The sequence below is a fragment of the Suillus paluster genome (genome assembly GCF_016628075.1).
Source record: "Suillus paluster strain FC165 chromosome Unknown EDB91scaffold_355, whole genome shotgun sequence".
Lineage (NCBI taxonomy): Eukaryota > Fungi > Basidiomycota > Agaricomycetes > Boletales > Suillaceae > Suillus > Suillus paluster.
The window spans coordinates 1-19,629 of NW_024537915.1; the positions used below are offsets into that span (position 1 = coordinate 1).

Below are 19,629 nucleotides of genomic sequence, written 5' to 3' on the forward strand. Positions count from 1 at the left end.
AAAGATCGATTTACTAGCCCATGATATGCCACATTGTCATTAGCTAGGACTCATTCTCGAGGTTATTCGACCCTATGAATCGATTTGTGATATCAGTTTTGTATCCAACAATCATGTTGCAAAGTTGAGTGGTCTGCTTCTATCATGCTGCCCTACCCAAAGATTGATCTACTGGCCCTTCATATGATAAATCTGTCATTAACTAGGACTAATTCTGAGATCATTGAAACATATAATGCATTGGAGATGCCAGTTTGGTCTCTAAAGATCATGTTCCACAGTTGACCACCCCCTGTCATGGTGCCCTATCCAAAGATTGATTTACTAGCCCATTGATATGACACATTTGTTATTAACTAGGACTCATTCTCGAGGTTATTGAACCCTATGAATGCATTGGTGATACCAGTTTTGTCTCTAAAAATGATGTTCCAAAGTTTGAGTACCACCCCTGTCATGGTGCCCCTACTCAAAGATTGATTTTTTCAGCTTTCATATTCCTTGCCTGGCTTTAACTAGGAATCTTTCTGAAGGTTATTACACCATATAAACACGATGGTCATGCCAGATTTGTCTCTAAAAATCATGTTCCACAGTTGACCACCCCTGTCATGGTGCCCCTACCCAAAGATCGATTTGTTTAGCCTTCACATGACTTGCCTATCTTTAATTAGGACTCATTCTCAAGGTTTATTGAACCATATGAATGGATCGGTGATACCAGTTTGGTCTCTAAAATCATGTTCCAAAGTTGACCACCACTGCCATGGTGGCCCACCCAAAGGTCGATTTTTTCAGCCTTCATATGACTTGCCTGGCTTTAGCTAGGATTCATTTTAGAGGTTATTGGACCATATGAACACGATGGTCGAGCCAGATTTCGCTCTAAAAATCATGTTCCAAAGTTGATCACCACTGCCATGCTGCCCCACTCAAAGATCGATTTTTTCAGCCTTCATATGACTTGCCTGGCTTTATCTATGATTCATTTTAGAGGTTATTTGACCATATGAACACGATGGTCGAGCCAGATTTCGCTCTAAAAATCATGTTCCAAAGTTGACCACCCCTGTCATGCTGCCCCACTCAAAGATCGATTTTTTCAGCCTTCATATGACTTGCCTGGCTTTATCTATGATTCATTTTAGAGGTTATTGGACCATATGAACACGATGGTCGAGCCAGATTTCGCTCTAAAATCATGTTCCAAAGTTGACCACCCCTGTCATGCTGCCCCACCCAAAGATCGATTTTTCTAGCCTTCATGTGACTTGCCTGTCCTTCAGAAGTATTTTTCCTGGGGGTTCTTGAGCCCTCTGAACACGGTGGTGATGCCAGATTTCCCTGGAAAAATCATATTCCTGAGATATACAAGGTCCTCCTCCCCCCCTGATCACCTGTATGTCACTATTCCGATATTGTACCTCAATACCGATATTGAAAACAATGTTACTGGGGTTATTGAGGCCTAGGAATCGATTGGTGATGGTCCCGGAGCATCCAGAGGTCGACAATGATGTGATATGTCAAGTGGGCTGAAAAGTCAGTATTTTGACAATATCTCCACAACCCAACCGCCGTTTTCTTTGATTATTGGCTCATATCCATCCTGGAAGTACCCTCTAACATATGTACCAGCCCACCAGAAGATATTTTTTTACAACTTTGAAATGTATTTCTGAAATGACCATATAAGTCCACTGCCCCTATCTTGCTGCCTCCCCTCAAGATTGATTTCTTTGGCCCTCATATCGCTTGCTGGGGTTCCTGCAGCACTTGTTCCCAAGGCTATTGAGCCCTCTGAACGAGCTGGCAATGCTCGATTGGTCCAAAAAAATCAGGTTCCAAAGTTGACCACCCCTGTCATGCTGCCTCACCCAAAGATCGATTTTTTCAGCCTTCATATGGCTTGCTTGTCTTTAGGTAGGACTCGTTCCAGAGGTTATTGGACCATACAAACACGTTGGTGATGCCAGATTTGCCTCTAAAAATCATGTTCCAAAGTTGACCACCACCCCTATCATGCTCCCCCACCCAAAGATCGATTTTTTCAGCCTTCATATGGCTTGCTTGGCTGTAGCTAGGACTCATTCTAGAGGTTATTTGACCATCTGAACACGTTGGTCGAGCCGGATTTCGCTCTAAAAATCATGTTCCAAAGTTGTCCACCCATGCCATGCTCCCCCACCCAAAGATCGATTTTTTCAGCCTTCATATGACTTGCTTGGCTTTAGGTAGGACTCATTCTAGAGGTTATTGGACCATACAAACACGTTGGTCGTGCCAGAATTCGCTCTAAAAATCATGTTCCAAAGTTGGCTGCCCCTGTCATCCCCCCCCCACCCAAAGATCGATTTTTTCAGCCTTCATATGGCTTGCTTGGCTTTAGGTAGGACTCATTCTAGAGGTTATTTGACCATCTGAACACGTTGGTCGAGCCGGATTTCGCTCTAAAAATCATGTTCCAAAGTTGGCCACCCAAGTCATGCTGCCCCACCCAAAGATCGATTTTTCTAGACTTCATATGACTAGCCTGTCCTTCAAAAGCATTTTTCCTGGGGGCTATTGAGCCCTCTGAACACGATGGTAAAGCCAGAATTGCCTGGAAAAATCGTGTTCCTGAGATATACAAGGTCCTCCTCCTCCTCCTGACCTCATGTATGTCACTATCCCAGTATTCCACCTCAATACCGATACTGCAAACATTGCTCCTAAGGTATTTGAGGCCTGTGAATCGATTGGGAATGGTCCCAGACCTTCCAGAGGTCAGCATTATCGTGATATGGGAGGTTGGCTCAAATATCAGTATTTTGGACATATCTCCACGATCCAACCGCCGTTTTTCTTAATTGTTGGCTCATATCCATCCTATCGATACCCTCTATGATATGTACCAGCCCGCCAAAAGATATTTTTTCACAAGTTTGAAACCTATTTCTATTTTGACCCTATAAGTTTGCTCGTCTTAAAGACGACATACCTACGATATGTGCTAGAGCAATTCAAATCGCGCGAAATGATTGTGAAGCTAAGGACTTTCGTAAAGAAAAGGCTGTTAAGTTGCGAGACGACGAAAACGACGGTGGTGGCAACCCTGAAGTTGAAAGCAAAGCGGTCGCAGACCGTGCTTATCGTGAAGTCATGCGTAGGATGAAAAAGGTGCGCGATCACCGCATGATCCTCCCCCCCAACTTTGACTCGCTACATGCCTTATTCACGGTTAACACTGTTTTCATTGATTACGCAATTACGCTTGCATTTCATTTTGTTATGGCGTCGCGTCATGAGTTGCTTGCTCATGTCCCTTTATCCCCAGATGAATGTCAATTCTTCGAAAGGATCCAACTCGAAAGGGAAGAAACCTTCCCAACGTCCCAAGAAGCCCAAGAAAAACAATGGTTCTTCAGGGAATGGGCAAAGGACGAAGAAGAAGCACGCCGCAAAGAACGCGGCGAAGAAATCCTCGAAGCCAAAGAAGGCTGGCAAAGGAAAACCCAATGGAAACTCATCTTCAAAGGGCCCAAAGAAGGGAAAGCCCTCCTCGAAGAAGTCGGGAAAGCAACCGCAAAAATAGCGGTGCTCGAGGCACTATTGATCGCCGATAAATTTCGGTACGATGCCCCCGATAGCTACCCAGACACTTTACTAAGCCTCCACCGAAGTTTAGCGATACGCTGGCTCTCTAGTACGATAAATGAGAATTATCTACGAGCCAGACGATTTTTATCGATGTGTCATATAGGTCCTAATGTACATATCCCCGATCATCTAGCGAATATCCTCAGTAGTTCTGGATGCTATTTGTTGTACAATAAACCCTCTGTCAACCTTATCATGGACGCTTGGTTTGATTTCAAACGTCGTCTTGCATGGAGAATCAACTTCATCGGATCAAATGAAAGTGACAAAAAACACCCCTATGACCCTGACTATGATCTAAAAATTCCTAAGGATAATTTTCCTGACGGACTGCCTGATTACATCCTTGACGGCTTAAACGCTGGAGAACGATTTTGCGAGACCTATGTTGCGCACGTTGAGACACGTTTAAAACACTTTGCCAAAGACTCGGGTCTGGTAAAAGTGGTCGAACTCAAGGAATATCTCGATCTACATAAATATGTAGTCACCGGAACAGATAAAAATCTGGGAACGGCAGTAGTCACCCGGGAGTGGCTCATTATGGGAGCTCGAACTCTACTTGGCGATCAGAGTAACTACAAGTTGGCTACTTACCAAGAGCTCGAGGATTATGTCGTCGACGTTAGAGACTCCATCGAAAAGCTGACAATAAAGCGCTTCGGTGGTATATCTATGAAAGACGAATGGGAACAACTATTCGCATTTTTGCGTTCTAAAATGCCCACGAAAGATGGCGCTTGGCCTGTATTGCCGGAATTCTACGTCATTCCTAAAATACATAAGAAACCAACAGGTTATAGGCCCATCGTTCCGTGCCATAGTATCATGCAGGCACCTGCGGCGAAAGTTGTTTCAAAATATTTGAAACCGATGTACGAACTCTATGCTACGATCATTCAGGGATCGAAGGACATGGCTCGTCGGCTTTCCGAAGTGAAGTTGCACTTGGACCGAAAGGTCTGGATTGTGACGGGTGATATTATTGCATATTACCCAAATATCCCGCATCCCTCTGCGGCACTCAAAGTACTTCGCGAGTGGCAAAAGACTGCGCACTTCCAATCTCTGAGCCCCTATGAGAAGCACGTAGTGCTCTCCTGTTTTCAGATTGGAGTGTTAAAACCTCTCTTCGTTAAATTTGGTAACCATGCGTACAAACAACTACGCGGCCTCCCGATGGGTGCAGCATGCAGCCCTGATATTGCTCAACTGTATGCCGCGATATCGGAAAAGGTCTGGTTTCCACCCAATACCGTTCATCCCCACATCCCTTTCTACGGACGGTATCTGGATGACGTCTTTGCGCTTGTATATGCAGACTCGAAAGAACAAGCCTTAGAACGTTTGAACTTTGTATCGTTTCATGACGAACTACAAATGGATTGGTCAGTGTCGGAATGGAACGCACCATTTCTGGACATGTGGGTGTACATCGCGGGCAAGGGATCTAGATCCCCCACCGTTGAATGGCGCCCCTATCGCAAAGCACTGAACCATCACGAACGTATCCCTTACGTGACAAATCACCCTAAAGATGTCAAGAAAGGGGCATTTATTAGTGAAATGTCAAGGCTAGCAACCCTGAGTAGTCGTGTAGAACACTACAAACAGGCACTTGCGGACATCGTATTAATGTACGAAGCCCGCGGTTATCCCTCAGCCTTGTTGAACAGGTGGATTAAGGACAACTCCGAAAAGAGATGGAAAGATCGTCTGGCACCTTCTCGCAAAGAACTGCAGAAGATCACCCCGGTTAATCTCTTAGTCCTAAAAACCGAGTTCAATCCCGTTTGGGATCAGTTCGACGTGCACGGCATGTTGACTTCCATCAGGACATCTTGGGAAACTCACCTTAACGCTATCACGTGGTGTGACCTCCAAGGACAGTGCAGCCTACATAATTCGATCACCGTCAGAATGCCTCCTGAAATCTCTGCTAACGCAGACGTTTGGTTTAACCGTCGAAAGTTCCGACATGTCATCGCTGCGAGAGCAGCTGACATTGTGGACCCTGATATGGCGGAAACTCCAACATCCTCACAACAACAGCGGGACTATGTCCAGCTGAGCTTATCCGATGCACTAGCACGGGCTAGCGTCAAACGTGCCTGGCCTATACCCCTCGCGCAAGCTGGGGTGGCTGGGCCATCGCGCCTTCGTTCCCTCACCCCTGACATTAGGCCTCCGCGGCCCGGACTGAACGGGCAGATGGCTATTCAGGGGAACGTTGGCTCTCGTTCCGGTGCTCCACCGTTGAAAAGACAGCGTACGGGGAGGGCTTCACCCTCCTCTGACGAAAGTGAAAGTGCTCTGCATGGACACATGGGTAGTGTATCTAATCCTGCCCCTCCCTCTGGTCATCCCTTGCCCGGCTCGGTATTACCGTTGTACCACGCTCTTGTGCCCGCAATCACTCGAGATGATGCGTCTTCGGGAAACCTTGATGAGGCGATCGATGTGCCCCTTGGTAGCCAAGGGGATTTCAGTTGGAGCTGTCGAAGTAGCGACCCGGATCTACCCCGATTACCGTTGGATCCCCAACAGCCGTTGTGTCGATGGGCGCGTTACTGGGTATGTAACAAGCCTGGAGATATCCCGGTCTTCGTACAGGAATTGATGGAAGACATTAGACTGTCAGACATCCCTGGAAGACGAGGTGTTGTAAGCAAGAAGCGCACTCTTGCGTTAGGCGACCTCTACAACACGTGGAAGAAAAGTCAAATGCGCGATTCATTCGAGAACGAAGCTGAGTACTTCTTGAATGACGACGAGCATGTAATCCCTTGGAAGGATTTGCAGTACTGATGCCAGTACAGGACTTATTATTGTTCGATAAGTTGGAGTCATGGAGAAGATTGTTATTCATCAAGCAATCTTTGACCTAACTTAACGTGCGTGGCAATCAACTCCGCGAGGAGATGATGTTTTTGCTGATTGCCACCCGTAGCTTAACCCTAACGTCTAACGGCTAACCGGGCTAACCTTCTAACTCTAATTTATTTAAGAGCTAACCCCTTTACCTTACGGGTAACCGTTCACACTGGACACTTAGGGGCTCTGGCGATAGGAGCGCAACTCGATGACATTCGTGCGACGGGAAACCAACGCGGCTTGTTACACGATTGGGCTATGGTAGTTCTATCTACAGTACTACCACCTATCCTCGCCGTCCAGAGACCTGGGCTCCAAGTCCGCCTCCTCATGTGTCAGCAGGTTCACGTACCGCTGCACCTCCTCACCTCTCCAGGTGCGGACCGACTGACTATCCCAAGCAAAGAACCCTTGGCTTGGGATTGGCGTACCAGTGACCGCCTCCCTGTAATCCCGTGAAACGGAATCCAGGGACAAGTCGGCCCGCCGGAATAACTCCGGCTCTGGCGTCATACGTGTCCTTAATCAGACAGGTATATTAGTTAACCGAAACTAACAAACCGAAAATACGGAAAAAATAGTGTTGGTAACACTAGAACTCACCTTTTAGGTTGGATTGCCCACCTGGCAGCCTGACGGCCCGGTCCCTGAGCAGCGATGCCCGGGTACCATTGGGTCGGCGGCAGTAAGTCCTGCGTCTGCACCAACCACGCCTTGTATCTCCACGTGCAGATCTGATGCAGCAACGTGTCTGGCATACGATGGCGGCATGCATTGGCGACTGAAGGTCGTCTATTAGTCTCGTCCAAGAAGTGAGAGCCACATTTACTCACGGGTGAACGCCTCAAGGCGTTTGTCCGGATCATACTTTGCTAGGAGGATGGATGGTGCCTCCAGCCAGAACGTACGTTTACCGGTATAGCCCGCGCGCTCGGTTGCGGTGTCAAGCCGCGGCCTAAGCTTGCGCGTGCCGACGCCGGTGTACACGTTTTCGTCCCGGTGCATTCGGAGCGATCTAAGACGGATCTGCTCGACTCGAGCGAGTTGCAGACCCCGAGAATAGCCCCATGGCCTGGTTTGATCGAGTGAAGTGGTATTGTGATATTGGCGGTAGCATGCCATGTCTGACTAAGTTATACCACCGTTCACCATTCGGCGTTTCTTTTATACGTCTGGATGTTTACTTTGCTAGTAAATAGGGGGCCGTCCCGCGGCCCCCTGAGTTCGCTGTCTCTCATGATCGGGAAACGCGGAGGCGGCGTTCCGCCGCCCGTGCGCTCCGTCAGATTCCCACTGTTGACAGTTCCGTGCTCCGCAGGTAACGCCCGTTCGGTGCGTGACACTTCACATGTCACTTTTTGCGTTTGTTCCCCTGTTTCGGTATTACCGTTAATCCGGTTCTTATGATCCTCGGATCTTCTCATGTCATGTTAAAGCCGGCGGCGTTCCTTCGGAACGCCGCCCGCGCGCTCCGCGCGCGGTCCGCCTTCGGCGGCTGTAGGTGACGCACCCCTGTGATCTTATCTCACATCTTATCTCTGCCTCTGTGCGTCCCATGAGAAGCCCCTATCTATGTGTTTGTTCCTGCGGAAGACTGGTATTTGCCTATCCTACGCGTCTCATTCGCTCAGATAGATCCGGGAACTAATATACCCTTATCCCTCCTATGTTTACTATCTAAACGATAGCAAACTTAGCTGCTAGACTCACATCTACAGTGTTACAGGTATAAAAACTACTATTCAGCCTGATGAGATGGCCAGTACCATCGAAAGCGTCCTCTGCTCACCAAAGCGAGGGCAAACTTGCTACCGAATAGTCTCCTCTCACAGCTTTCACATCTCCACACTCGCGCTTCGCGCTCGTGTGTCGACACCACCTAACCTAACCTAACCTACTAGGTACTTTACCCGCTCTTACTTGAGGTCTTTTCATAGAGCCTGAGATATATTTATTCTACTAGCTCCCGCTTCGTGCACCACTCGCCTGAACTCACTTTATACAACACTGGATGTATACCAACCAAGTCATGTTCAATGTTCTCATACCAAGTTCAGTGACTCACCGGAGCCGCCATGTACCACATACCCATGTCAGTATAAGCACGAGCACCAGACTGCCATCATCATGCACCATTAGACAAAGGTCTCGAAAGACAACAGAAGTAATACAAGTTATTTACCTGTGGGCGCGATGTCCTCGCCTGTAATATTACTCCAATGGATTCGATGTACTGCACTAGTGACCATGACTGAGGTGAAGGACTTTATTTGTGTCAAAACGGAGGTAAGCTTGCCTTTTCCTCCTATGTGCGAGATTTCCCCTGGTATCTAGACATTCACACTGGTTTACGTTGATTATCAAAGCACGCTGCACGCCCTTCAGCTGGAGAGCGACGCAAATGATACGTTTCGGTGAGTACTTCTAGCGACTAGCAATTGGCGCAGGTTCAAGCATCGAGTTCAACACTCAGGGTGACGTGGGAGTACTATGATGTTGGTCAGTACTGGCAGACTGATGGGAAAAGCGTAGGTCCTGAGCAATCTATTTCCACCTCCGCCGCTTACGAGATGTGTATGACTCTCGCTCACCAGCAAGCTGGCTGACGCTGCGAAATGGAAGTTTACGAAGTGTTCGAAGTGATGTCCTGATTTATGCCTGCTGAATTGTTGTTACTACCTTTGAGCTTGCATGGCACGGTAGTGCTCGGAATACTATTTAACTTTGGCAATCTCACATCCGCGCAATGCATCAGGTTCTTCAAGAGTAGCAATAATTGTAGCTTGAATACCACTCAAATTGAAAGAGCTTCGAGGAGCCCTGAATTTGCCTTACGTCATCCAGTGCCTGTGGCAAGCTGCAGCCTCTCAGACTCGTTAGTGGCACCCGCACTGAACAACACCCTTCCTTGAAGTTTCTGAAGATGCGATGGAGTGTAAGAACTGCGAGCTGAGACAACGTCAGTACTATTGCGCCAACTGTCTCAGAAACCAGTACGTAAAATACCTGTCATGAAGCATGGCACCCTGCGCTGACCTGCCTGGCATGCAGTCTACGCGATTTTCGCCTTCAAACTCACCATTTTTCCTCGGACAGAGATGAGCATGTTGCTCGTGCATCTCGTGCACTCAAGTCTATCGAATCGGGTCGCCTCCTTCGTTCAGACATTGCACGAGCAGACCGCAGCCTCGATCAATTAACAGATGGTCTTGCCAAAGTGAGAAGAGACTGTGAGAGCAGTGCGTGTCTTACCCTGACTCACGTGTGTTGTTCTAACCTATCTAGAGCGCGACCGCCTTCGTACCCTCCGAGAGTCCCTTGCTCAGCGCAGACGCACACTTAACGCCGCACGCCTCCTCCCACCCCAATCACAAACGCTCACCAAGGAGTCTCAGGAACTTTCTGTGCTGAGTCAAACTATTGCTAGAGCACGCTCGGGCCTTGTCCAAGAACTAGTGGAGGTCTTTCACGTTGTCGAATTCGGCGGACGACCTGCAGTGGGCGGGCGACCAGGCGCAAGGGGAGAGTGGACTATTGGTGGATTGGTTTTGCCAGTACCAGGAGATGTTAGACGTACGTTACAAGTGCTTACTGCACCAAGGATTTGACCACACAAGACGTATCATAGGATACCCACCGGATCACATCAACGCCGTGATAACTCATACCATTCACTTTCTGGGACTTCTTACTTTCTACCTAGGCATCAAACTCCCTTTTGAAGTTTCGTGGTCCTGCAGAAGATTTGGGGTTGGTATGCCTTGGATCGGAGCAGGACGAGGGAGTGAATCCTGGGCAAAGTGCGTCTACTCTCCTCGCTTACTGCTTGAACTTCTTCGTTCATCATTCTCTCCTCCCACGCATAGATGGACAGCTAAACACCCTCTGCACCTCACCTCCAATCCTTCATCTACACCATCTTCACCCTCCTCCTCGCCGTCCCGTACTCCACCCGCCTCACTAGCTGACTCGGAAGCTCCAGAACAAGTCCCAGCACACAGCCAAAACCAATCATTCACTACGGGCTTTGCGATGCTTCTCTACAACGTGTGTTATCTTGCTCATACCCAAGGTGTCGAGATTCCTTTGTCCCAGGCAGGCGATGCATTGAGTAATTTGTGGGCTGTGTGTTGCAGCGGAGAGCTTGGGCGGTAAGTTATATTTTTACTCATATTTCGAGCCATCGGCGATCTATTTCTCCTTCATTGTTTATTCGTTCTCGTACATTTTTTTTATCCAAAATCGATGTTCTTTGACTGACATCACGATAACCCGTTTCAGTCGGTCGCATTCTACCACCCCGCTGCTTTTTCCTCCAACCCCTCCCTCGTTCACGCTCGACTTTGCCCAGGTCCTGCAAGCCACTGCTGCTAGTCCTGCCCGAGCAGCACGAATACGCCCGGGACGTTCAGCGCAAGAAGCTGGCATCGGAAGAATGAGGAGTGAACGCATCGTGGAGGAAGAAGATGGCTGGGATGTGGTAGAGCTTGGGGGCGAAGAGGGATTTGGATAAATGGATGAGCTGGGAGAGACGGTGGATGATTAGATGGGTGGTGACTATAGATGTTTGGGACAGTTCGGTTTATGGGCTCACGTCGTGGATCGCACGAGACCATGGATTTGCATTAATTTTGGTGAGTACACATGTATATAAACAATCGGCATTGGTCTATATCTTATCCTGCTAGCTGTGTATCAACTTAGAGGCCTATGATGGTGCCGGTATCCATGTATTTTGTAGTCGTATATGTGCGTCTTGAGATGCGTCTTTGATTTGATTGCTGACGGCAAAAGATGAGCGTGTCACGGTGTCCCCTCAGGGCAGCAATCCTACATAGATACATCGATGAGTAGCGGCACTGAGTGAAATCGAAAGAGTCGCTCTATCTTCAAGGTGGGATCGAACTTTAACTCGGATCCCCAGTGGTTCGCTTGCAACTTGCTGTCTGCTCTTGTCTGCGCGCGACCTTGTTGACGCTGATCTCAGAAACTTGTCGTCCGCAGACACAAATCGTCAACGGTATATCGATCTTAGGTATTATGAGGCTTCTCTGAATCAGCTCTGCGCTCGTGAGTCTGCTCGCGTTTGCAAGGCTCAGCTTTGCGACATCGAGTTCTGGGGACTCGGTTCTCGTAGGTTCTCGTGTTGCTCGACCCGTTATTAGATAGGGAGAACAATTCGATCTTCTTTGGTGGACTTGAAAGTAAGTTGCTGAATGCTGAATGCTATATGGCGTTTGCTGACTCTGCCGCGCTTGGTAGAATGAGGCTATAACCTCACGTTCTGTGCTCTCAAGTACGTCAGTCCTGCAATCACCAACTACGGCGTGCTGAACTTTGACCACGTCATCCATTTTGCACCAGAAACAAAATGTAAGTTCAGAGTTACTCCTGGATATCAATCTACTAATTCTTTCACAGCATTCGCACAAGACATCATGCATCACCCCGTAGTCGCTCATAGGAGCTCGTAGGGCTCCTCTCAAAGAAAACCAACCACCTCATCGCGCTCTCTTCAACAAACCCCACTCACATCACTCGTAACCGAATTATCACTCATTCCACCACCTCCAGAAACACCATTCATCTCATTTCATCCCGTTCTCTCTGACCCAACCACAATCCCTGTCCCCATCCTAAGCTCATCTCCAATGCTCACCCCAGGTATCCTCCCGGCCTGGTTCTCCGGCGCCCCACGTGCGCTCGGTAGCAGCCCAATGCTCGTCCCCATCTTCCGCGCACCCGCAGAGCTTCGTAGCCGACTCCACAGACGGCTCCGGCGGAGACGCCGCCGTCGACGAAAGGCGGTGAAGGCTTATGGGCGGGCAGTCAGATGGGCCTCGTCACCGGATTCCAGACGAACGTAAACTCCCGCAGCGTTTTTGCAGGCGGCGCTTAGTTGTTCAGCGACGAATATGCGAGGAAGGAGGCTCCTTCTGGAACGCCGTCTGGAAACTCGGAGTTTGCGAGGGATGTTGCTGTGTGGGTTTTTTAGGGAAAGCTTGCGCTGCGTAATTGATAGCGTCGGGCATAATCGTGTTAGCTCAACTGAGGGGCCCTAGATGTATACCATCAACGATGAAATTGTAAGTTGCGAGCACGTTTCAAGTGGATCGTAATATGTCGTCTTGTATCAGGTATACATGGCGCATATCTCTTCACACGACAGCAAGACCTCGACGTGGAGGCCTTACAGCAGTATCGACGACTCGCAGTTGGAATTCTCGATGCTTGACACTCACATCCGCACTTCTCTACCGCCTGTTCCCGGCTCCCCAGGTACAAACCAGGTTCAGTTTCGCGCTCCTGACAGGCACGGTATTTTCAAGTTCGTCTTGAACTGGAAGAGGAAGGGGTGAGTCAACAACAACTTGTTTATTTCGTCTCAACCTCCCAAACTAATCGTTTTCTAATCAAAGCTACTCATGCCTCTCATCGAGTACAACTGTCCCCGTCGTGCTGCCGAGGCATGACGGATACCCTCACTTTTCGAGCGCCGCGTGGCCACATTACACAGGAGCCATCAGCACAAGTGTCGCATTTTTTCTCTTTGCTGCTTTGTGGCTTGCAGGAGACGTCAAAGGCGGAAGAAGGCATCCAGGTGCTGAGCAGTCATTCTCTCTCTCCATTCTGTCTCAGATACAAAACTATATATATCCACTTCTTTCACACCTGGATGCTCTCGAGGACATTGAAGCTAGCAGATCCGACTCTAACTCACATCGGCTTTCATGACCTACCACTCCCACAAGTGCCGATTCTGGATCTTGAGTTTTCGCAGTTCGACAACGATTTTTCACATATACCACCATCTAATGGGGTTGTGATAAACCCCAGCGGCTCAGTGCAGACCAAAAATGCTCGAGGGCTTCTATGTTCAAGCTTACAACAAGACTACAAAATTGCGTCATAGTACTTCAGTCATATTTTATGCATTCAAGTATTTGAGATTTACTCTATTCCAAGATCTGCCATCAACCGCACTGCACCAATGCGAAATCAGAATACGACTCACTGTAGTTCACTGTCGCGACATGCTACTCACTCGTCATGATATGCAGAAAAAGAGGAGCTACCACGCCAGTAAGTCGTGTGATTAAATCCAGGACGTAGACTACTCATACTCACAATAAATATGGAAAAATCGAGGCTATAGCTTACGCCGCTTCCCCAATCCACCCTGACCGGCCGCTGCACTTTTCCGTTTGACGCTCTCCACGAGGTTCTTGAGGCTGGTGTCATCCACCTTTGCGGGGGCTCGTGTATTTTTCTCGTCTTCAGGGCGACTCCTTTTTTGGTGCTTCGTTCGTTCATCAAGAAGGGCCACCATACTTTTTGTCTTTTTGAAGCTGTGAATATATCAGCGCCGTTTGACAACGCAGAGGACGATACTAACTGAGGATTACTGGGATCGATGGCGAATTGATAATCCTCGTGGATTGCCTTGAACCGGTCATCTTTAACGTCGACAACGAACTCATCCTCGACTTCATCATCTTCATGGTCCGCCTTCTTTTTTCCCCTTTTCTTTTTGCCCTTCTTCTCCGCCTTGTCGATGGTCTTCATATCCTGGCGTGGCGTTGGCTCATGGGCGTCCCGTGTTCTCGAAACTTGCTTCATCGACTTCGATGTCTTCTCCGCCTCAGATTCAACCTCGCTCCCACTGTCACTTGCGCCCTCGAAAAAGTCGTCATCAAAAGAGACCTTTTTCCCGGACTGCTGTCCACCTTCAATATCCACGTCTGCCGTAGCCTTCACTCTGACCTCTTCCTTTCTCTTTTTACGTTTCTCCCTCATCTTCCTTTGATATTTCTCCATCGTCGTCTCGTCCCCAGGATTTTTGGCCTCAGTGAGACCAGGAGTAAAGGTGATCTCCATGTCCACATCGTCATGTTTTCCCGCCTCATCATCCCGACCCCACCCCTCCGGAAGTTCGTCATCATCTCCGGCAAGAAGCAACGCACGAAGCTTGTCTCTCTGGGCGTTCTTCTGGCTCTTCTTCTTCGACGCAGGATCTGGATCATTATCGGACTCAGAAGATGAGGATGCGATATACGCCTTGAAGTCGGCTTCGTCGATCTCTTTCTTGGTTAGTGGTCGTCTAGTAATGTGATTGCGCTCCGGATCATCATCGTCCCAAGTGAGCTTGACTTTTGAATGACGGAGAGCCTAAGAGCGAAAACTAGGTGAAAAATAAAAAATGACGATGGAATCCCCCTACATCTGTCACGAACTCTACGGCTCGATACCGCGTTCCGGGATCATCTATTGCCTCGTCGCTGTGCGTGGTCCCGATTAGATGAATGACCTATGATACCAAATTGGACTCACCGATATTCTTCATCGAATGTCATCTCATCGGGCACAAAGCTAAGATCAAATACATTTGCTGAACGCTCAAGTTCAGTACCTTCGAGTTCGTTGTAAATGTGCACAGCAGCTTCGACGGTGTCACATTCAACAATCGCGTAATAATACCTTTGAGTGTTTCGTTGAATACTGCAACCAACACATTTAAGAGGTAGCGCACCGTAGTCTTTCTAACTGGTACTTTCTCAGAGCGTTTTCATCATAGTCCGCTCCGTCTCCAGTTTCGTAAATCGTCCGTTCATTGACATCGTCTTCGTTTTCTACCTTCTTCTGCTTGAATACCTCTACAGGCGGTCCCTCCTCCTCCTCCCTGGCGATGCGCTCTTTCCCAAACTCACTTGGATATACACGGACGCTCAGCACCTTCCCTCTTGCGACCGTTGCCTTGGCGCTTTTCGTGTTCTTGACAAACTTTTCCTCCTCGAGTCGCGTTGGTACAGATGCTGGAAGGGTAGCAGGCGCAGCCGGCGAAACAAGTGACGAAAATATTTTGTAAAGATGCGCTGCGCGGACATGGTCCCAATCAAGATTAACAACAGCCAATCTTCTGGTTTTCTCCGCAGCTTCTTTACTGTCGTCTTCTGAAACTGTTTTTGCATATGCAGCAGCTTGCGCATCCAGATCGGCAAAGGTGCTCTCATCAAGATCGATCTCGCCTTCTTCATCGAGGTCTCTGCCTAACGTGATAAATCCCGGGCCATCGCTCTCCTCGTCAGAGTCGCCTGCACCCTCGCTTTCCACCTCTGATTCTGAGGATTCCATGAGGACGCCGCCACGAGCGTAGTCAGGTAGCGTAGAGGTCGGAGGCTCTGGTTCCTCATTTTCATGCTCCAGTCGATAAAACCGCCTGAGGGTGTCTTTCTCATGAGTCCCGGAAACTTTGCGACCAAATTTATCCACTCTGCCTGTAGGCACATTGTGAAGTGAGGAACAGCAGAAGATCAAGTGTGAAGCGCACCCAGTTTTTCTTTGCCTTTGCCTTTTTGTTTCAATTTCGTTTTTCCAGACCCGTCTTCGTCAAAAATTCCTTTAAAACGCTCATCGACGACAACTTTTGACTGGTGTTTCTTGGGGCGTCGGAAACGGGGGTCGGTCTTCAACCGCGCAAATCGTGGATCAGACATCGTGCGTCAACGATGAGACAAGTCAAAGACTAAGTAATATACGCTGGTGGGTGCTATTGCGTGACAAAATAAAATAGGTGCTTAGAGGCTGTGCACGAACGGTACCATGAAGCTAACACCTACCTTGAAGTGAATCTGATCCAAATTACCACCTGGTGGTCAACTTAAGCGTCTGTGCGTGGCCCTGCAGGCGTGATGATTCCTAGAAAACTAAGAACTTGCTATGCGTTTAATCTGTATGACACCACGTGATCTTCGTTTTCGACTTTTCCTCTCGCTTTGCGAGATTCTACCATCGCGAATGACGCGACCAACGCCGTCTTCCGACGATGCAAAGGAGGACGGATTTGCTAGTCTACGGACAAGTATCCTCGGAACCAACAACCAAGTTCCCAAATGGGCTCCAGTGACCTTGGTGAGTAGCCCGGTTATACATCAATTGGATGGCCTCGTACTCAGTTCATATGCACTGGTAATTGCAGCTGACCGTTTCGTCTGTGGCCCTTGTAGCGCCGATAGTCATGTTACGACGGTATAGGCGCGGTGTTATTGCCCAGAATCTTCAAGAAGCTACAGCGCCTCGTCGAAGGGGGCGTGGACTTCCACCGACCCCCTTCGAATCACATTCTCCCCAATACGATCCCGTCCTACCTCACAACCAATACTGAGAGGGGTCCCGGCCCATCCGCCACCTCTGAATCTACCCGTATCGAATACAGATAGCGGCGAACAATTTTTCAACGCTCCTCTGTACACCTTCAAAGCATTCAGCATTGCTACGGCTCTTGTGACGCTGGGTGCGACGGCCTCTATTTGGGGAGTAATGAAAGCTCTAAATGCTCGTGATGTCCGTCTTTCCATTCTATGGGGTTTCTTCTGGAACTCAGGCCCATCCTTCCTATAGACCAACGAATTTGCGGAACGTCTGCGCCATGCAGTGCTGACCAAATTACCCGTTCTCTCATACCGAATATATCGTCCAGCCGAACCTCACCAAGACGGTGGTGATGATTCTTCCCTAGCGGAGAACTCTGCATCGGAACCTGTAGAATGGAATTGGAAAGAAGCAGAGGAGCGTCTTAGAGAAGCGTTTGACAAGGGGGGATTTTATAGCTGGGCATCGGCTGCCCTCGTAGAGGTGGAGGCAGAAGCAACGGTTGAAAGAACAAGAAGGGGTATCATTCAAGACCAGAGGCCGACTAGTTGATATTTAGCAGATCTTACTTCCAAGCGAATGATTAGCAATATAGCGCGGGCATGGTGCATGCATATATCATGGTAGGCATAAGCAGGTGTAAAAGAAGTGTGGATCATGCAGCAATGCGATGCGACATCCTATCAAGATGTCAAATATTTTGTATCCATGCAGTGCCAGCGCCATCTATGCCTTCGCCAAGCTCTTCCTGACCACGTCTCTCCGCTGCTTCTTTGCGACCATGACGTTGAACCGCTCAAAGTCATTCAGTGATCGTCTCTTCTCCATGGCAGCACGTTTCTTGGCCCATGTCGAGGACTCCCACTTAGCAATGGTACCCTCCTTGTCCAGCTGCTTCAGAATGACACCAGACCCTGCGCCGCGAGGAAGTTTTGTTAGAGCGAGAGGGGTGAGGGTTAGGTGGCGGTAGGGGAAGGATTGGCGCGGTACGCCGGTGGTTGGGCCATCGATGATTGCCTATACATTGACAGGACAATGTGAGAACAGCTCGAGTTTTCTGGGATATGATATATTGCACGTACCCGGTTGTGGTCTATGATCTCAACAATGATGGCGATCTTGCCTGAAAATGGGCCGGACTTGAGAAGGACCACTGTTAACAATTTAGCTCATTCAGTGCAACGTCGAGTCGGAACCAATCGTACCTCGTCCAACTTCGACGAAACGCTTGAAAGTTGAGTCCTACAAGGGAATATCAATATTAGATTTTGATTCAGATGAGCACAGAGAATGATCGATTGGTATGCGCCATATGATACGGGTTCCACCAATGCATCAACTACATCGGATATGTGACGCCTGCATCCATCTTAACCTCGACCAGTTTCCATCGAAAGGCATGTCGGAAGCGGCGCGATTCTTGATCAAGGGTTCTGAAAACAAAAGGACGGCGACTTACAGTCATAGGGATTGCTTGAGGGTGTCCGTCGACGTCGTTGATGCTGGTCGTGCAGTTGAGAATGGTTTGTCGGAGTTTGGCGCGGGATTTACCGAGATGATTATTTCAGATGCCGTAAAAGCAAGTACGTGCTATAGTGGATCTACAAATCGATTGGACATGTACTGTATACTGTTAACTGCAGCGAGAATGTGTCAAGGAAATGTGGGCTGAGAAGCAAAAAGATATATGAGGAACGCAAACACCGTGAGTGAGTCAACGCGCTTTGTCTCTGGCATCGCATCACAATGCCGGAGACCAAGCGCGTTGCCCAATTGAAAACGGACAAAGTGGCAAGGTGAGGAGTGTTAGAGGCACATGTAGGCATCGCGAAAGCAGTTGATACAATGGTACACGAACGGTACAGGCCCTACAGGATACGAAAACTGAGTGATCAATCATCTCTATTATGCTCTTGTCGGGGGTTCGACGAAGATCCTGCTTGGTGCTGACGCAGTGTTAATACAACACAGGCAGTATGTCACGGAGTAAATACGCACCTGTCTTAGTTTTGCCAGATGGATCTTCAGTGTTTCTGCATAGTTCTCAAACCCTAGAGACACCATGGCGTACAAAATATCTTCTCCTCCGATTGTTTTCCGCTTCTCCATTTGACATTTCTCAGCGGCCTCGGAGGTAATGAAGCTTATGAACTCTGAAACACATTCCTGCACGCACTCCTTGGCATCCTTGGCGATTTTAGCGGTGTGTGGAACGGACTGCTTCATGATACGGGAGACATTGGCAATCTATTGAACAAGTAAGCAAGGCCATTAAGCCCGACGGATGATAGTGCGTACTGGTAGGAATCGGTCCTGCTCGCGGTACTCTCCCACCTCTTGGTCTGTGATGGGCGTCGGTTGCGGCGGCTCGTGTACAGTCTCTGGAATACTACCTGACCCATCTTCCTGAGGCGCGATCATGGGTTGAATTTCTGACATTTCGACCGATAAGTGCGAGAATACTTAGCACTGCGTATGCTCAGCGCTAGCTGAAGGGTTACTGAAAGGGTCATATTCGTCACCACCAGAGCGACTTTTGCTGACCTTCGAAGGCGATGGAATGCCGTGAAGTTCCCACCGTCGGTGGCGGCATTTCCCAAAACAGTACTTCACGGCACCCCGGGTCCAAGAACATGGGAGCGCCGCTCACTCGTAAATCTATTCGCACCACTTACTCGGACGGATTTCATACATGACGTGCTCGCAATCTTCCCCCTGACGATAGATGGGCCTACGTCTATTCAACTCCCGGGGCGGCGGCACCGAGTGAAACACGTACGTTCAATGTGGCAGGTGCATAGCTCTAGCATATACATGCAGAGGTGATAGGGACGTATAAGCCACCCGTGTGGAGGCGCGTACTAACCAGTCAGCCAGCTAGAGTTTGATGCAGCGCCGTTTATTCAATGTATGATGGTACGCCCTGCCGTATCATGGCATCATATTTGTAATATTCCGTGAGTCGCC

The 19,629-nt window shown here is 48.8% G+C and overlaps 2 protein-coding genes across 2 annotated transcripts; one reads left to right on the forward strand and one right to left on the reverse strand.

The window, feature by feature from the left end:
* Positions 1 to 2,744: 2,744 nt before the first annotated feature.
* Positions 2,745 to 3,574, forward strand: EDB91DRAFT_1089478 (uncharacterized protein; the record flags this gene model as incomplete). The annotated part of the gene is made up of 3 exons (XM_041316576.1): positions 2,745 to 2,765; positions 2,956 to 3,159; positions 3,317 to 3,574. 3 exons carry the CDS (start codon positions 2,745 to 2,747, stop codon positions 3,572 to 3,574), a joined length of 483 nt encoding a protein of 160 aa, XP_041168621.1.
* A 3,218-nt stretch (positions 3,575 to 6,792) lies between these two features.
* On the reverse strand, positions 6,793 to 7,635 carry EDB91DRAFT_1089480 (uncharacterized protein; the record flags this gene model as incomplete). The annotated part of the gene is made up of 3 exons (XM_041316577.1): positions 6,793 to 7,033; positions 7,117 to 7,264; positions 7,347 to 7,635. The coding sequence occupies 3 exons, from the start codon at positions 7,633 to 7,635 to the stop codon at positions 6,793 to 6,795; spliced, it is 678 nt and encodes a 225-aa protein (XP_041168622.1).
* Positions 7,636 to 19,629: the final 11,994 nt, after the last annotated feature.